At 43.1% G+C, this 16715-nt stretch overlaps 1 protein-coding gene across 2 annotated transcripts in view; it reads left to right on the top strand.

Annotated features, from left to right (window-relative positions):
* Window positions 1-4097: 4097 nt before the first annotated feature.
* The window catches only part of LOC111148921 (syntaxin 18), a 116164-nt gene continuing 103546 nt past the window's right edge, over window positions 4098-16715 (top strand). The window contains exon 1 of one of the 2 annotated variants that reach the window (XM_022505712.1): window positions 4098-4329. In XM_022505712.1, coding sequence (XP_022361420.1) covers window positions 4162-4329 — 168 coding nt within the window. In that variant the 5' untranslated portion in view covers window positions 4098-4161. The remainder of the gene's footprint in view (window positions 4330-16715) is intronic. The other variant, XM_022505711.1, reaches the window with a different exon arrangement.

The raw sequence follows: 16715 nt of genomic DNA, 5'->3' as shown, positions 1-16715 counted from the left end.
CCAGAAATGGGATTGCTGGATTATATGGTAGTTCTTTTTTTTTTTTTTTTTAAGATTTTATTTATTTATTTGAGAGAATGAGCCAGAGAGCATGAGCAGGGAAAGTAGACTAAGGAGAAGCAGACTCTCCACTGAGCAGGGAGCCCAATGTGGGGTTTGATCCTGGGACTCTGGGATCAAGACCTGAACCAAAGACAGACACTTAACTGACTGAGTCATCCAGTCACCCTTCTTTTTTTTTTTTTTTCCTTAAGATTTTATTTATTTGAGAGAGTGAGCCAAAGAAAGCATGAGTGGGGGAGGGTAGCAGGAGGGCGAGAAACAGAAGCAGAACCAGACTCTCTGCTAAGCAGGGTGCCCAACATGGGGCTCCATCCCAGGACCCCAGGATCATGACCTGAGCCAAAGGCAGCTGCTTAACAACTGAGCCACCTAGGTGCCTCCCCCAGTTTTATTATAATAAAATAATATATATTATTATATATAATATATAATAAAATTATATATTATATAATATATATAATTATTATATTATATAATATAAATATAATATTATATAATATTATATTTATATTATATATAAAATTATATAATATATAATAAAAAATAAATTTTTATTTATTTACTTTAGAAAGAGAGCCTTGAGCAGGAGGAGGAGTAGAGGGAGAGAAGAGGCTTAGGGGATAATCTCTGGTACACTCTGAACTGAGCCCAACCCAGGGCTCTATCCAGAACCCTGAGATCATGACCTGAACTGAAACCAAGAGTTGGACACTCAAACAATGAGCCGCCCAGGCACCCCTAAGTGAGTTCTATTTTTAATTTTCTGTTTTCAAACATGGGGCCACCAATTTATATTCCCATTGGCACACACAGAAGTTCCATCTTCTCCAGCACCCTGATTTATTAGCTCTGTCTGTTCCTTCTTAAGAACAAAGGTTTATTCTTTGAGCTTCCCATCCCTAGAATCATGGTCCTTTCTAAAGCCTATGAGAAAAAAATTTTTTTTCAATTAATTTATTTTTTAAGTCCACTTCCTAATTTGAAAATACATGTTCTTCAGTCCTGTCCTCTTTCAGTGTGACTTCTACCATGGCATGGTCAATCGTCCAGGGTTTCTGTTAGCCTAACACTATTGATTTGATCTAGGTGTGAACCAGTAGTCCTTCCTCTCCACGCTTTACCACTGGGAGGTAACATGGTAAGGAAGGTAAGTGAAGAATGCATCTAATAGACTTGTTTGTACAGATATCTGGAGATAGGTTGTATTAATCAGGATAGGCTAATCATGCTGCAGTAACAAGAAACCACAAATCTCCATAGACAATAAGAACAAAGGTAGACTTCTCATTGCCAATACCCATCAGTGGTTGGCTATGCTCCATGTCATCTTTACTCAGGGACCTAGGCTCATGAAACACTGGAACACTATGGGTTGTCATGGCAGAGGGAAAAGAGAGCATAGTGAACCACATGTTATCTCCTACATTTGTAACACATGTCACTTTTCATGGGGAAGAGGAATCACCTGGCCAAGAGAGTCATTCAATAGGTCAAGAAGCTATAAACCTCTCCTAAGGAGGTGACATGAATATGAGATGAATAATAAAATAAACTTGTACAGAGGGTCTTCAGCAAGTCCATGATCCTGTGGATCCAAAAAACTCTGGTCTCCCCATACTACCTACAAGAATTCACACTCCGTACAACAAATGCCTGCTTACCATTTTCCCTCACTGAGTGGGGTTATAAAACCAACCTCTCTAGAGGATGTAACAGTAACAAAAATCTGAATGGCTAACAACAGAATTCTATTTCTCATACGTAGCATGTCTGTCATGGGTTGGGCATTTGGATGTGCAATATACCCTCTGTTGGAGAGAGGCTGCATTTGATGAGTTCTGTGAGTCCCCAAAAGATTCTACAATCTATCCTGATTGTATGGAGGATGCTGTTATGGGGAGCTACATTCAGGGACTCCAATGTGACTTACTGTTGTTGTTTTAAAGAGAAAAGTGTCTGGCCTAATGAATAGGTGTTATTACTTATGAAACATAATGTATGTTCTATGTCAAACTGGACAGTTTGTAGTTCATTCCCAAGACATTCTGTTCTTCCTTTTTCACCACAGTGCCTCTCAGCTTTGTAGGGTTTCAAATGCCAACCTGAAGTCACTTTGCTCTTTGATGTGAAAAGAGCAAAAACACCAAAAACAAAAAGCCCCAGTGAAATATCATAGCCTGTGGTCTGTGTGCAGCCCAAGAGCTTCCTCAAAATGTCTGTGACTTTCCGAGTAATTTTATACACTGTAGTCATTTGTGGTTTTAGTGCCTGATGTTTCAAGCTCACTTGGGTGTCATCTCCACAATCTTCGTTTTTGCAGATGCAGATTGAAAACTTAGAACGTTGTCCCACCTTCTTACCACCCAAAGCCAACTGCCCCCAACACAGGAATCCTACAAGGCAGTACTCACTGCCTCCCCCTAGGATTCTGGTTTCCCCAGCTTTCCCCTAATTCAATCCTGTTCACTTTATTATGCAGAGCTGTTTAATTCTTTTTCCTTCTACTCTGCCCCAGGCTTGACTTTACATAGCCAAAGATTCATTAATGTCTCCATAAAACAAAGGGCCATTTATGCAATACTGAATCAGTGGCAGAGATCTAGTAATTTCTTTCTCATTTTCTCTTACTCCGTGGGTGTAAGAAAGCTGTGTGGACATTTATTTTTCTTCCTAGAAGAAGGCTGAAGTGGCTACAGTTTGGGTTTTAAATAACATTTTCCCTCCTCCTTTCAGGTATATGTAACATCTATTTCTCATAAACTTCTTGAAAACAAACTTTTGGTTTCAGAACTCTTCTACACTTTTAAAAGTTATTGACAACCCTAAACACACTTTGTTTCTATGTGTTTTATCTATTGATATTTACCACATTAGAAATTAAAACCAAAACCTAAAATATTCATTAAAAAACAAAAATAATTCCATTCCTTATTAACATAAATGAGATCCTTTTGTGAAAAAAATACGCTTCAGAAACAGCACAAATGGCACGGTTTTACATTTTTGCAAACCTCTTTAAAGTCTGGCTTAATAGAAGACAGCTGTTCTGTATTCAGCATATTTGCAATGTCACAAGTCACACGGCTTCTGGAAAACTCAACTGTGTACAACTTGTGAGAGAATGATAGTGAAAGGCAGGGAGCATCTTGGTGTCAGGAAGATAATTTTTATCTTGCAGACCACGCTTTGCCAACCGCTGTTTTAACGCACCCTAGTCGTGTAGTCTCCTTAAAAAGAAAGAGCAACCAGCAGGTAAATTAAATCTGAGCCTTGAGTCAACATACAGAAAGAACTCATTGGCTAACTTGTGGTTAACTTAAATTACTACGACTTAAGAGGCTATTTAAAAGCTGTATGTCAAGGATGAACAGAAACAGGGGACACTCTTCTGCCCTTGTCTTTGTCTGATGAGTTCCGCCTCATCTTCTCAAATCTGCCTTCTCTGGGTGATGCCTCCTCTACTGTACTCTTCTCCAACATCAATAATAAGAAGAATGATAGCAGCGTTCTTACTAATAGCGGTAACTTTTATTGGCCACTGCGAGCCAAGCAGCGCCAAATGTGTTCCCATTACACGTGTTACCGCCTTCAACTGTCACAATAACACTGCCTTAATTTTACAGATCTGGTGGCTGTAGGCTGAAAAATAATGGCCCCTGTCCTCTCGCTCTGTGCCTGCTGACAGGCTCTACCGTAGCACGTGGTCATCGACCACGTGCTTTGAGTCCTGGAGGTCAAGGGTCGCCTCCAGGGCACCCCACTCCCCGCACCCGTGCCCAGTAAGTGGGAGAGCCAAAAAACGGGAGTCAATCTGCTGGCTTCCGGATCCTCTTGCTCCCGGGGCCCACACGCCCCAAGCCGGACCTCCCGCCCCACGGCCAAGGCCTCCGAGGTTGCCGGGAGGAGAAAGAGGCTGAGGCCGGAACCTTTCGCCTCTCACCGCGGTTACCCTGCGGATGCCGGAACCTTTCTTCTCGCGTCGCGTTGGCGGGGGAGGCGTGCGGAGCCGGAAACGGTCCTCCAGCGGCCGGGCGCACGCCGCGGTCGCAAGCTGCTGACGTGTGCCGGCCAGGAAGGGGGTCGGGGGTGTAGGTCGCTATGGCGGTGGATATCACGCTGCTGTTCCGGGCCAGCGTCAAGACCGTGAAGACGCGCAACAAAGCGCTGGGAGTGGCAGTGGGTGGCGGGGTCGATGGCAGCCGTGACGAGCTGTTCCGCCGGAGCCCCCGGCCCAAGGGCGACTTCTCCAGCCGGGCGCGGGAAGTGGTGAGCTGGTTGCTATGGAAACGGCGGGCGGGCGGGCGAGGGGGGCGGACCCGCGACGTGGACCCCAGGCCCCGAACCTGCCTCTGTCGGGTATTCACTGTCTGAAGGAGCAGCTTGGAGATGAAAGTGGTCCGAAGTGGGGACAGGAGAGTTGGTATCAGGGAGCCTCCAGCTGTCTTGGGAAAGGAACAGCCTTATTTCGGGAAATGGGAACACATTTGGAGGAACTCGAGAGTCTCTTGTATGCAGTTCTTGGGCTGCTTGGCGAGGTATTGAGGTCACGGTCACTGCAGACTTAGACGTCGGGGATACTTCCCCACAGGCCTTTGCTATTGTGTGTCAGCACTGACCACAGTGTATTTGCCTGTTCTGTTGACTTCTTCTTCCACCCACTTCCTGGCTCAGTGAGATCAAAGATCATATTATAACTGACCTTTCCCTTCCGCTTGCATCCTGCTATAGGTTCAGGGCTACATGCAGGGGTTCAGTAGGTCTTGAGACTGGTTTAGGGTAACCTTTCACAAACACTGTTATTTAAACTGCTTTCTGTTCCCTAACAGTAGGCTTTCGTTCAGGAGAGCAGGGAACTTCTCCTTGAAGACAGAAACAGAGCTGGTGTCACCTCAGAATCCCAATGCCCGACCCCTAGCGATGCCCAGGAAATGTTTTTTGAATGAACGAATGGACAGACGATTGTCTGTCTTCCCCACTGAGCAGGAAACTCTCTAAATGGAGAATGTTAGCTTTGTTCACTTTTATATCCTTGGCCCCAGGGATGGATCTAGTATTTGTGGAGCTTGAAGCTTATACAGTTCTCTCTGTCCTTTTTAAGAAAGAGGAGTACAAAATCACAGGAAGAGGTTCAGAGCTTTGGAAGGGGCAATTGAGGGGCCCTCAAACTAAAACTTCATGAATTTCATGGTATATCCCCTTCTCTTTGGCATGCAGTCCAATGCCTGGTACTTTGTAGGCCTTCAGATAGTTTTCAGTGACTATATGCACGAGTTAATGTGTGGCAGTTTGCAGAGGATATGGGAGGGTCAGAAGGCGGATTGGACCAGGTGAAGACACTCAATCCATCAGTAAACATCTATTAGGCACCTGCCTTCTGTCCAGCACCTTGTTAGAATATCACAATTTAAAAGGAGTGGTGGGGGAGACAGTAACAACAAAAGCACCATACCTCCTCCTAGATAGTGTGTAGGGTACGGAGGTGAATGTTGTCCGCTCTACGTGAGGGCCAGGAAAGGCCTTTTAGAGGCGGTGATGCCTGAAACAAATCTTAGAAGAGGAGTAGTTGATTCCAGTACAGAGAATCACGGAGATACTAAGAGTGTGCACAAAGGTGTGGAGATAAGTAACTTTTGTGCTCAATTTATGTGTACTGAATGCATGTCTACCCATTAAATTGCAAAGAAATTAGTAATGATATTTCAGGGTTGTTTTGTTTTGTTTTTTGTTTTTTTTGGAAGAACTTATATTGTCCGAATTACTCCAAATAATGATGAGCCACTCTGCAACATTACTGAATTGTTTTGATAAGCATTTGAGTGTGGCTGGAATGTGGGAACTTTGCTCTACTGGCAGATGAATGTTATGTGGTAGAGCACTAAAGAAGGAGCCAAGAGACCAAGTTGTTGTTTTAACCCTTCAACTATTAGCTCTATGAGGTTATTAAGCAAGTTTTATGGCCTTAGTTTATTTACCTGTAAATGTTCCCTTTTTTCCCCTTCAAACAGCAGAAGACTTTTAAACTGCATTGATTCCCTATTTGTAGCAGATTGAAGGAAGAGCTTCTCAGGTTGAAATGAGAGGAAAGGAAACTAGGACGTTCTCTTTCTACCTCCCCCCAGGTTGGCCCAGGCTCTTCCCTAGGCTCCTCCTGTGGAATTGTGGTATGTAGAAGTCACAGTTGGTTTTGGGAGGTCCCTTTCTAACTCTGAAATCACTGATTTATGAGCACTGGGCTAATTTTGGATCCTGTTCTGGAGTAGGGGATATGCAAGTGGCAAAGACAAGAAGCACAGCTGGGATGGCAAACCTTAAAGGGGTTTAGGCCTTAGGCCTGTCCCTGAGTGATAAGAACATGTTTTAGGCTTTTGAATTAATGAGCCTCAAGGGCAGTAACAGGACCCTGGGGTGCTGAATTTCCCATCTCCGGAGACAGTTAATCAGAGGGATGACTGCTTGTCAGAGATGTTGGAGAAGAACTTTGCGCCTTAGAGGGTTAGATTGTGTGCCATTGAAAAGTCCAATTCTGATACTTGATGATGTGGGTAGATGCTAAGGCTTGGAGAATCTGTGAAGAAGGGGGACATAGGCTGTGTTATTCATATCACTGCCCCTCCTAACATAGCAAAAATATGCATTCTTTTGAGGAATTTTGATTTTTATGTTGTGGTTGCTTTGTGTGTTACCTGCTGTTCTTGCAACCGTTCCCTCCATAATCCCCCTACCCCAGAATGTAGTGTAGAGCCGGTGAGGGGTGTCCTGTGCTCTTGCCACAGTCACATGCATCAGAAGGCTGGCTGTTCTTTTATTTGGCCTGGATTCCTTATACATAAAAGTCTGGCCAGTGCTAGAACACATAGTCTGGTTCGGGGTTAGCTCTGGTCATCAGACCTAAGGAAATGTAGCAGGTTATATTAATGCCTTCGGTTGAATGTCTTCCTTGAGGTGCACTCTGTCATTTCTAGGATGCACATTACCTGATTCAGTTCTAGTTCTTCTCATTCCTCATTTTGGACAAAGCATATTCCTGATGTCAGTTTTTCATCTCACTGAATTGTTGTAGGGGTTTTATTAAGATTAATAAAACTGTGTTGAGTTTTAATTTTCCCCCATTGGCTGGCTTCTTCAGCATCACTCCTTTTAAATATTTAACTTTTATGCTCAATTTTGCTGAATTCAAGTATACTCAATGAATGTGTGCCCATTAAATTACAAACAGATGGTAATGACGTTTCCTATCTTGGGGTGAGGAACTTTCTGTATCTGAAGAACTGCAAACAATGATGAGTATGCTGCTTTGCAGGGGGAACTGGATTAGTCAACTCTTTTAGTCTGTGAGGTGAATGGGGACCTTGGGAGTGGACAAAGCATGGGAACTCAGATATAGAAGATGTGGATTCAGATATGGGCTCTGCTACTTGGAAGTGGGTGACTTGGGCAAGTCCTCTTACTTGAGGATCATTTTCCACTACTGTCACATAGGCGTGATCATACGTTACTGAACTCCTAGGCTAATTACCAGCATCCTCTGAGACTGTGTGTCACAGAGAACCACACTGATTGTTACTGTTCCCCATAGCCCCCTACCTTTACTGCATGTAAGCCATTCAGACATTTTCATCAGTGGCTCTCAGCTATATTCCCCAAGCCAGTTAGCTTCTCCTTACTTTCCTTCCTTTCTTGTGAAGAGGAACCAAGGAGGTACACAAAGGAACGGTGAAAATCCTGTGCAAAAGCAGGAGCATCGGTAGTGCGGACCACAGCATCCCTCTGTGAAGGTGAAACTCGGTTATCAGCAGTGACAAATGCAGCTGTGCCTCTCTCTTCCTCCCTGTGACCATGGAAACCAGTGCTAATTTCCTAGATCTCACGGCTCAGAATCCTTTGTGTCACTGTGGCCTAGGGAGCCATTTATTGGGCCTGGCAGTCAAGTTGAGATCTGCTCGACATCCTGTCTGACAGAGTGAAAACAGAATCTGTATGCTTAAAGCAGAACCATGGACTTTTTTGGTTAAGTACGTAAAAGGATCTCAAGTTCATATTGTTCAGGCTTCTCATTTTGTAGGTGGGAAAACAAACACCCAGGTAAGTGAAATGACTTGCTCAGAGTCTTAATAGCTGAGTCATAAAACTGAGCCAGATGTAGAAGCCAGGTCCTTTGACCCTAGTTTGATGCTGTTTATTTCCCATGCTATGTCCTCATACCTTTTAAACGAGACATCCTTTGGCTTTTGAATGGCAGTTGAGTTCCGTCTTGAGCGAATATGAAATTCATAAGTGGATCCTGAATGGGTTTCGAGCAGAAGGACCTGAGTTTGAATGCCTTTTACTGTATGAATTTGAAGGCCCTGTGCTTACTGTATGGACTTGGGCAAGTTACTTAACCTCAGTTTCCTTCCTTCTAAAATTGAGTAATAGCAGCCTTAAAAGATGGTTATACAGATGAACTGAGAAAAGGTATGCATGTCCCTGCAGGAGTGTGAATTCTTTGGGTTGTAAGTAGCAGTAACCTAATATAAGCTAACCTGAGCAAATTGGGACTGTCTTGGCTCACGTAACTGGGAAACACAGGGGATAGAGCTTCCTTCTCCAGCTCTTATCCATAAAACCCGGGAAATGACTCTAGTTGGTTCAGCTTGCATCCTGAGCGCTCATTTTGGCCTTAGGGGGTTAAGGTTCTTCCTGTGGCCAAGTCATATGTCCACCCAACATGTGGTTGGGTGCTATGATTATCCCCTCTCTAGAACTTTGGAAAAGGGAGTGCTCCGAGGAGGAGGAGTAGGCAGTCAGGGTGGGCGGGCAATACCAACTGAAATGTACCTCACAGCGCCCGGAACAGCGCCTGTCCTGCCTTCCCCTCAGCTGCCTGGTTGTCTTCTGCTCTGTGGGGAAGGAAAATGAAGAATCGTGCAAGTTTGTAGGGACAGGCTTTTGGTGTGGGCATTTGTGTGGAGGTGCCTTCCGGTGTCAGCTTTTCATTATCTCACCGCTTTACAAAGGTTGCAGAGTCCCGGGGGATCACCATGTGGGGAACCTGGATGCTCTGAGCAGCCAGGCTGGGCCCAGGACAGCAGGAGCCAATGAGCGGCTCTGAACAGACCATCAGGAGGCCTGCACTGTAGTGCAAGGTCTGTCATGAGGGGGTTAGGCCACAGATTCTCTGGGCCTCAGTTTCCACTCTGGTTACACTGAGCACTTGGACTATGTAACTGCAGCGATTTCTTGTAAAACAAAGATGTTCTGGTTCCCTGTCACATAATAGCAGCCCTGGGCTCTGGAAATTCTATTTTCGGATAAGGCTCGCAGATGAAGTTTTCTTTGTTTACTACACATTGCTTTTGTGAAAGCTGAACGTTTTTAATTTATTTGAGTTTTTCAGGAACTGATTATCTTGAGTGTCTGCCTAAAATTCAAAGTTCTTAGAGTGGCCCAAAGCCAGAAGCTCTGGTCCTGCTGCCTGTCCGACCTCACCTCCTGTCCCCCTTCCTCTCGTTCACTCTGTTCCAGCTGCCCTAACCCCTTTGCTTTTCTCCCGTGAACAGATGAGTTCCTACCTTAGGACCTTTGTGTTTGTCATTCCCTCTACATGGGACACGTCTCACCCAGATTCTGTGTGATTTGATCTTCAGGTCTCTGCTCATATGTTGCCTCCATGAGACCTTCCCTGACTGCCCTGTATAAAGTAGCATCCTTTCCCTGCCCCTCACCCTGCTGCATTCTTTTCATTATCTAACATATCATGCATCCATTTACTTATGTGTATCCACTGGGATTTGTACTTTGTGAAGACAAAGACTTTGTGCTGTCTACCACTGAATCCATAGGTTCTAGACAGGGCAGGGACCAAGGTAGTCAGTATTTCTTGTCCCTTTGCTTTCAATTTTGGAGCTAGTTGATCTCTGTGCAAGGGTCCTTCCAATTCTAGAAATGTGTGATCCTAATATTCCTGAATATTACTCAATATACATTTACACTTAATCCAATATCTGGAATAAACATTAAGTAGTCTCTTATATTATTAAGATTCAGTTCTGACCTCAAGACATTTACAGTCTTGTGGAGGAGCAGACATACAAATAGCACAACTTTTGAGGTGACAGCTGTTTGAGGGATAGCTGTAACCTCTCAGCATTGAGTCCCCAGGTCCTCCTTGATTCATTTGACATCACATGGTTTACCTTGTGTGCCAGTGTAGGGACCCAGAAGTTGAGCTGGGAGGGACCACCTGGATTATCAATCACAGCCGCCGGAAATAGACATTATTCTAAGGATTGAGTGTAATACGGAACTGGGGGTTTCAGTCCAGGGAGCATACTTCTAAGAAGGACACCAGGCAGCAGGTGCTGGGGGTCAATGAGAAACTGGACATAGGGCCACACAGGACAGGAATAGATCAGGAAATAATGCAGATTTAGGATGTAGGCTGCAAACAGAGCATGCATTTGTTAAATCATATAGATTTTTTTTCTTTTTTAGAACAGAACCTTATTGCAAATGAAATAAGGAGCAGCTTTGGCTAAGGCTGGAGGGAGGGGGTTAGGAAGAAAGGGATTCATGAGCCAGCCTATCCCTCTGCCACCTTCCCCCTTCTCCTTGAGTAGCCTCTTGGAAATCAAACATTGGACTCAGAGATACACAGGTTAAAAACCACCGTGTTAATGTTCTTTTAGCTTCATGATACTGTGTTTTTATGGATCATATTAACTGTGTACTGCAATTTTTGAAATTCTGTTCATTCAGTAATTCATTTACTCCCGTCATCCTGTAAGTACTGAACGCCTAGTATGTTCCAGGCGTTGTGAGGACACGGAAAGCTGTGAGACATGTGCTTTGGAAATACAGATAAAGGGTAAATAAATCTCCTTGAGGAGTCAGTGGGAGATCAGCCTGGACTTTGAAGGACAAGAACTGTTCTGCCAGACAAAGGAGAGGTGATAAATCATGTTCCTGGCCGAGGGAAGAGTATAAGCAGAGGCCCCAATGCACAACAGCAGGGTGATGGGGCGAGTGGAGGCAAGACTGCAGCGGGGGAGCCCTTTTCTGGACGAGGCCTGGGGGAGGGTCAGAGTGGCAGGAGATAAGGCTTGGCTGGACTGGATAGAGCATGTGGACAATTTGGCCCAGGGGCTAAGGCTGACCTGCTGCCCACTTTTTGAAAACAAGGCATTCTTGAAATGTGACCACCTTCATTTGTGTACATACAGGCTGTGGATGCTTTTGTGATAGAATGGCAGAGTTGTAGTCTAGCGGGGCCTGCAAAGCTGAAAATATTTTTTCTCTGGTCCTGTTGAGGGTAAGTTTGGCACCCCTTGGGTGAGAGCACCGTCAGGAGTGCTGTATTGGGCTTTGTGCTCTGAGCTGTGCAAGCAGAGGCATGAAAGGACCATATCTGTGTTCTAAATTAATCAGCAGTATTGAGGGTGGGTTTGGAGTGTCACAAGACTGACCTAGAAGAGCTACCTGGGAAGCTGTTGCAGCCAGTCGGGAGAAAGCGGTGAACTGGAGGCGGTGGGGTTGGCCCGGTGTGGACGGATGAAGTAGATATGCAGTGGGCAGTAACAAGTGGGGTTAGAAAGACGAAGAAGTAAAATAATTCCCAGCTTTCTGGCTAGAAAGTTAAATCGTAATAGGCATCACCATAAATTTCTTTCCGAAGTTAGAGTAGAATTCCAGTTACTTCTGCCTTCTTTTGATTCTAAACAGTAGAAAATACATCCAAGGAGCCTGATGGACATTGGAGTTTTATGAAGACAGCAAGTGGTGGGGGCACTGGGATGGCTTAGTCGGTTGATAGGCCGACTCTTGTTTTGGCTCAGGTCATGATCTTGTGGTTTGCGGGATCGAGCCCCACATTGGGCTCCATGCTCGGCTTGGAGTCTGCTTGTCCCTCTCCCTCTGTTCCTCCCACCACTCCAGCTTACTCTGTCTCTCAAATAAATCTTAGGAAAAAAAAAAAAAAAGACAGCAAGTGGTGGATAAGTCTCTAATGGCAGTGCTTTCTGACAAACCTGAATTGGAGAGCATAGCTGGAACCCAGTGGGGTCCTCCCACTTTGTCATATTTCTATCCTGGAGACCATTGAGTCTGCAAAATAGGCATCTGGGACATATGCCCAGCCAACTACCTGGAGCTGTGCAATGGGCCTCGCATCCAGCAAACTCTGGCCTGGGCCTTGGGATGGTGAGAAGTGGAAGAAGGTGAGTCACGCTCACCAGATCGAAGATGGGGATAGAGACTCAGTGGGGCTCCTTTCGATGCCAGGTTCTTGTGCAGAGTTCTCTTCCCCTCAGTTGTGCTTTCTTCATTTTTTTTTTTTTTTAAGATTTTTATTTATTTGACAGACAGATCACAAGTAGGCAGAGAGGCAGGCAGAGAGAGAGAGGAGGAGGAGGCAGGCTCTCTGCTGAGCAGAGAGCCCGATGTGAGGCTCGATCCCAGGACCCTGGGATCATGACCTGAGCCGAAGGCAGCGGCTTTAACCACTGAGCCACCCAGGCGCCCCTGCTTTCTTCATTCTTGAAAGAGACTTGTCTTGGTGGTCATGATTGTATCACGTACTACAGAGATGTGGTGCCCAGGGGTAGTCAGTTGATTTTCTCCTTCATGCCAGGAAACATCTAGAATGGGTCAGACAGTTCTCTCTTTTAAGTTTCTAGTTGGCAGGTCACCAGCAGTTCAGAATATCACCTACTAGGACAGGGCTGCTGACATGGGTCTCCTGGGGATGACTTATTTATTTATTTATTTGTCAGAGAGAGAGAGAGAGAGCAGAAGCACAGAGAGCTACAGACAGAACAGGCAGAGCAAGAAGCAGGCTCCCTGCTGGGCAAGAAGCCCAATGTGGGGCTCGATCCCAGGACCCTGGGATCATGACCTGAGCCAAAGGCAGATACTTAACCAACTGAGCCACCCAGATGTCCCGAGGATGACATTTTTAATGAATTCTTCCTGTTTAGGGTCTGGCTGTCCCTCAGGCTTGAGAACCAGATTTGTCAACATATTGAGGGTAGAACTATCTATTGGGACAGATATCAACCAAGCTCACATCAACTTGTGTAAAAGTTCATTTATTTTGAGCAGTGTAATTAGTACTCAAGAGGATACAAATTCTGGAAAGTCAATCATTTTGGGGCTTCTGCTGTAGGTTAGGAGCTCTGGTAAGGACTTTATGTACCTGATCATTTAACTTTTATCTTTTGGGAAAGATAGAAATACAATATTATTAAGTGATTTTAAATTGTTGATATTATGAATAATATGATTCTAATGATGGAATTCATATAAACTTGATGTTTGAGGTTTCTTGTTGCATGGAAATCCATATGGGCTCCCTCTGGTGGGCAAAGATCAGTGAAGTCTACAGTGGTTAATTATGGCTTGTATATAGACAACTCATTGAGTTTATGACATAATAGGTTTAAGACTGACTTAAAAAGAGGCTCCTTCAGACCTGACTGGAAGAAAGTGAGTAAACTGGAGGAATGAAAGGATGATGTGTTGAATGTTGAACTTCTATAACTTAGATATTAAAGCTTGCAGCCCAGTTTTAGTTTAAAATTCAGTAGTACTTTTTCCCCCTGACTTTCAGGTTCTCAAAGTCTGTAAATACTAGAGTTCAAAGTGTGTAAATACTGGCGTTTCCTCCATCTCCTTGTCAGAGTCCAGGTATGGCTATTTGTCAAAACTCTCTGTTGCAGCACATAAGGTATATGCTTAACCAAGAGTGTGAATCTTTCCATGTCAAACCACTGTACACTTTTCTGTTCACTTTTTAGTTGGATGATAAGAAAACCCTGGTAAATGAACATTTGCATTTTATAGTCTAAATAGAAGTGATACAGCCTGCAGCATATCTTGACTCCAGAATTGAGAAAGGAATTAAAAAGCATAGGTTTTGAATTATAAATACTCTAGAGTTTGTCATTAATTAACTGGGTGATCTTAGAAAACTCACCTAATGTCTTTTGTTTTTTGTTTTTTTGTTTCTCGCTTTTTCTTGTTTATTTAGTGAGGGGCTTTGCCTAGGTAATCCTTAAGGACCTTTTCACCAGGACGGTTCCAGGATTCCATACTCTTCTTTCTGAAATCCCCAGGATATATCTGAAAATGGTTTTCATAGTGACGACTGCTCAGTGTCTTGTGTGACTTTATCCTTGAGTTCCTACGTACTCATAATTTTTCACTTAGATGAGACAATGAGTTTGTTTTTCAGAGCTGGAGTTTGGTATGTTTCTTTCTGTAAATACATTTGGTGTAATAGTGAGTCCTTACTCTTATAATGGACTGTTATCTGTGGGTTATGTTTTTGAAGTTTACTATTTTAAATCTATTAAAGTACTAAGTGCTCATTAAACAGAGTAAAGAAGAAAATAAAGTTCACAGATAGCACCACTGGCCAGAAATAGCCCCTACTACAGTCTCAGTACATAGCATCCAGGCATTTTTCCTATTAAACAGAAAGAATTTTTCTATACTGCTGTTAGGTAGCCCCTCTTTTTTTTTTTTCTTTAATTGCTTTTTTTTCTTAACAGTGTATTGTGAACATTTTTCTATGTCAGTATATATTGTTCTGTGTCACCAATTTATTTGGCTATAGAGTCATTAAAAATAGTTTCACATAGTGGCGCCTGCATGGCTCAGTCCATTAAGCATCTGACTCCTGGCTTTGGCTCAGGTTGTGATCTCAGGGTCCTGAGATGGGAGTGGTGCCTACTTAGAACTCTCTGTCTCCCTCTGCCTCCTTCTCTCTAAATAAGTAGATAAGTAAATAGTTTCACATAACTTATTTAACTGAACCCCTACTGAAGGATATTTTGGCTGCTTTCAGTTTATCACTATTTTTATTTATTTTTTATTTATTTATTTTTTAAGTTTTTAAAAATTTATTTATTTGACAGAGATTACAAGTAGGCAGAGAGGCAGGCAGAGAGTGGAGGAAGCAGGCTCCCTGCTGAGCAGAGAGCTTGATGCGATGCAGGGCTTGATCCCAGGACACTGGGATCATGACCTGAGCCGTAGGCAGAGGCTTAACCCACTGAGCCACCCAGGCGCCCCCATCACTATTTTAAACAATAATACATTTTCACCAAATTTGTCTCAAGTTTATAATCTCTTCAAAGGTTTAAAAAAAAATCTATAATTTCACATGTTTTCTGTTTCATCTTTTCTCAAATATAAAAAAAAAATTGCTGTCCTAATATTGATAAAAGGAAAATTATCCCTAATTTTTTTGAAGGGAATTTTTTTGAAGGGTTAAATATATTAGAACTTACTATTAGCGCTGGAAGAGTATAAAAAAGGGGTAGGTAACAGTTAGGGGTTGGGTAGTCAGAAAAGCTGTCAAATTGGAGCAGAGCCTTGAAGAGCAAGTGAATTTGAGTACATGGTGGGTGTGAGCCCAGAGCATGTCAGTGACAGGAGACTGGCTGATCGAGCCAGTGGTGCTTCTTTGTGGGCAGTGTGAATTAAATCCAGAGTGGTGCTTTAGGGCCCTACCCCAGAGGCCTCCAGAGCTCTTGTGCAGCATAAATACACATAAATCAGTGGTCATCCCATTCTGATTAATGACCACTTAAAATTCAGTGAAAACTTTACAGTAGTAACAAAAATTATTTCTAGAAATAGCCTTAATGAGAAATGGGAATGTCCAATTTGAAGAAGACTTCAGAATTTTGTGGAGGGATATGGAAGACTTGAGTAAATAGAAACACATATTGTGTACTGGAAGGGAAGAAAAATTATAAAGATATCAATTATTCTGAAGTTAATTTGTAGGTTTAGTGCAGCTTTCTTCAAAATGGCAACAGAACTCTTTTGAGAGGAACCTGCAAGTGGTTCTGAAATTCACCTAGAAAAAAAGGATGTGTGAGAATAATTGCTGAAGAGTGGAAGAGTGTGCTGGGGCAAGGATGCTAGTTTTGCCAGATATTAAAACATTTTAAAGACAGAAAGTAATGTATGTGTATATGGATTGACCAGTGAAGCATGTAAGGCCAAGTGTGTGTGGGTTACCTTTATAAATATAAAATGTAAAATTTATGTATAAAATATATATGCATATATATATAAGATATAAAAGGGGCATTGTAAATCAGTAAGGAAAAAAGGTTTATTCAGTGATGATTTGGGGGATAATTGGTTAGCACTCTGAAAAAAGTTCTGGTTTGTTTTTGTCCATATCTTACTGTATACACATTAAAATATATTTCTAGATGAACCAAAACTTTCATTGCCAAAGTAAAACTGAAGAAAATAAAAATGAATATGAATATTTTGTCTTATGGAAGTAGGAGGTCTTTGAGTTTAAAAACTAACAGCAGTAGTTATAATAATAGCAATGGTGATGATTTTAATGATGATTGTGATGGCAACTATCACAGTTACTTTACAAAGAGACAGGTAGCAATATTCCCAAGTACAGGGAAATTATTAGGAAAACATAGCACACTGAAGAGGAAGTCATGGCATGAGGAAAATTGCTTATATTATCACTTTAGGTTGAAAAATTTACTACCAAAACCAGATAGAATTAAAGCTGTGTATATGAGGGATGCCTGGGTGACCCTGTCCATTAAGCATCTGACTCTGGATTTCAGCTCATGTTATGATCTTAGGGCCCTGAGATCAAGCCCCACATCAGGCTCCCCACCAGCAGG

This window comes from Enhydra lutris, unplaced genomic scaffold (genome assembly GCF_002288905.1).
Source record: "Enhydra lutris kenyoni isolate GAN:26980312 unplaced genomic scaffold, ASM228890v2 scaffoldscaffold21, whole genome shotgun sequence".
Lineage (NCBI taxonomy): Eukaryota > Metazoa > Chordata > Mammalia > Carnivora > Mustelidae > Enhydra > Enhydra lutris.
The sequence above is the reverse complement of the archived record's forward strand: the minus strand, read 5'-3'. Positions and strand labels throughout refer to the sequence as shown.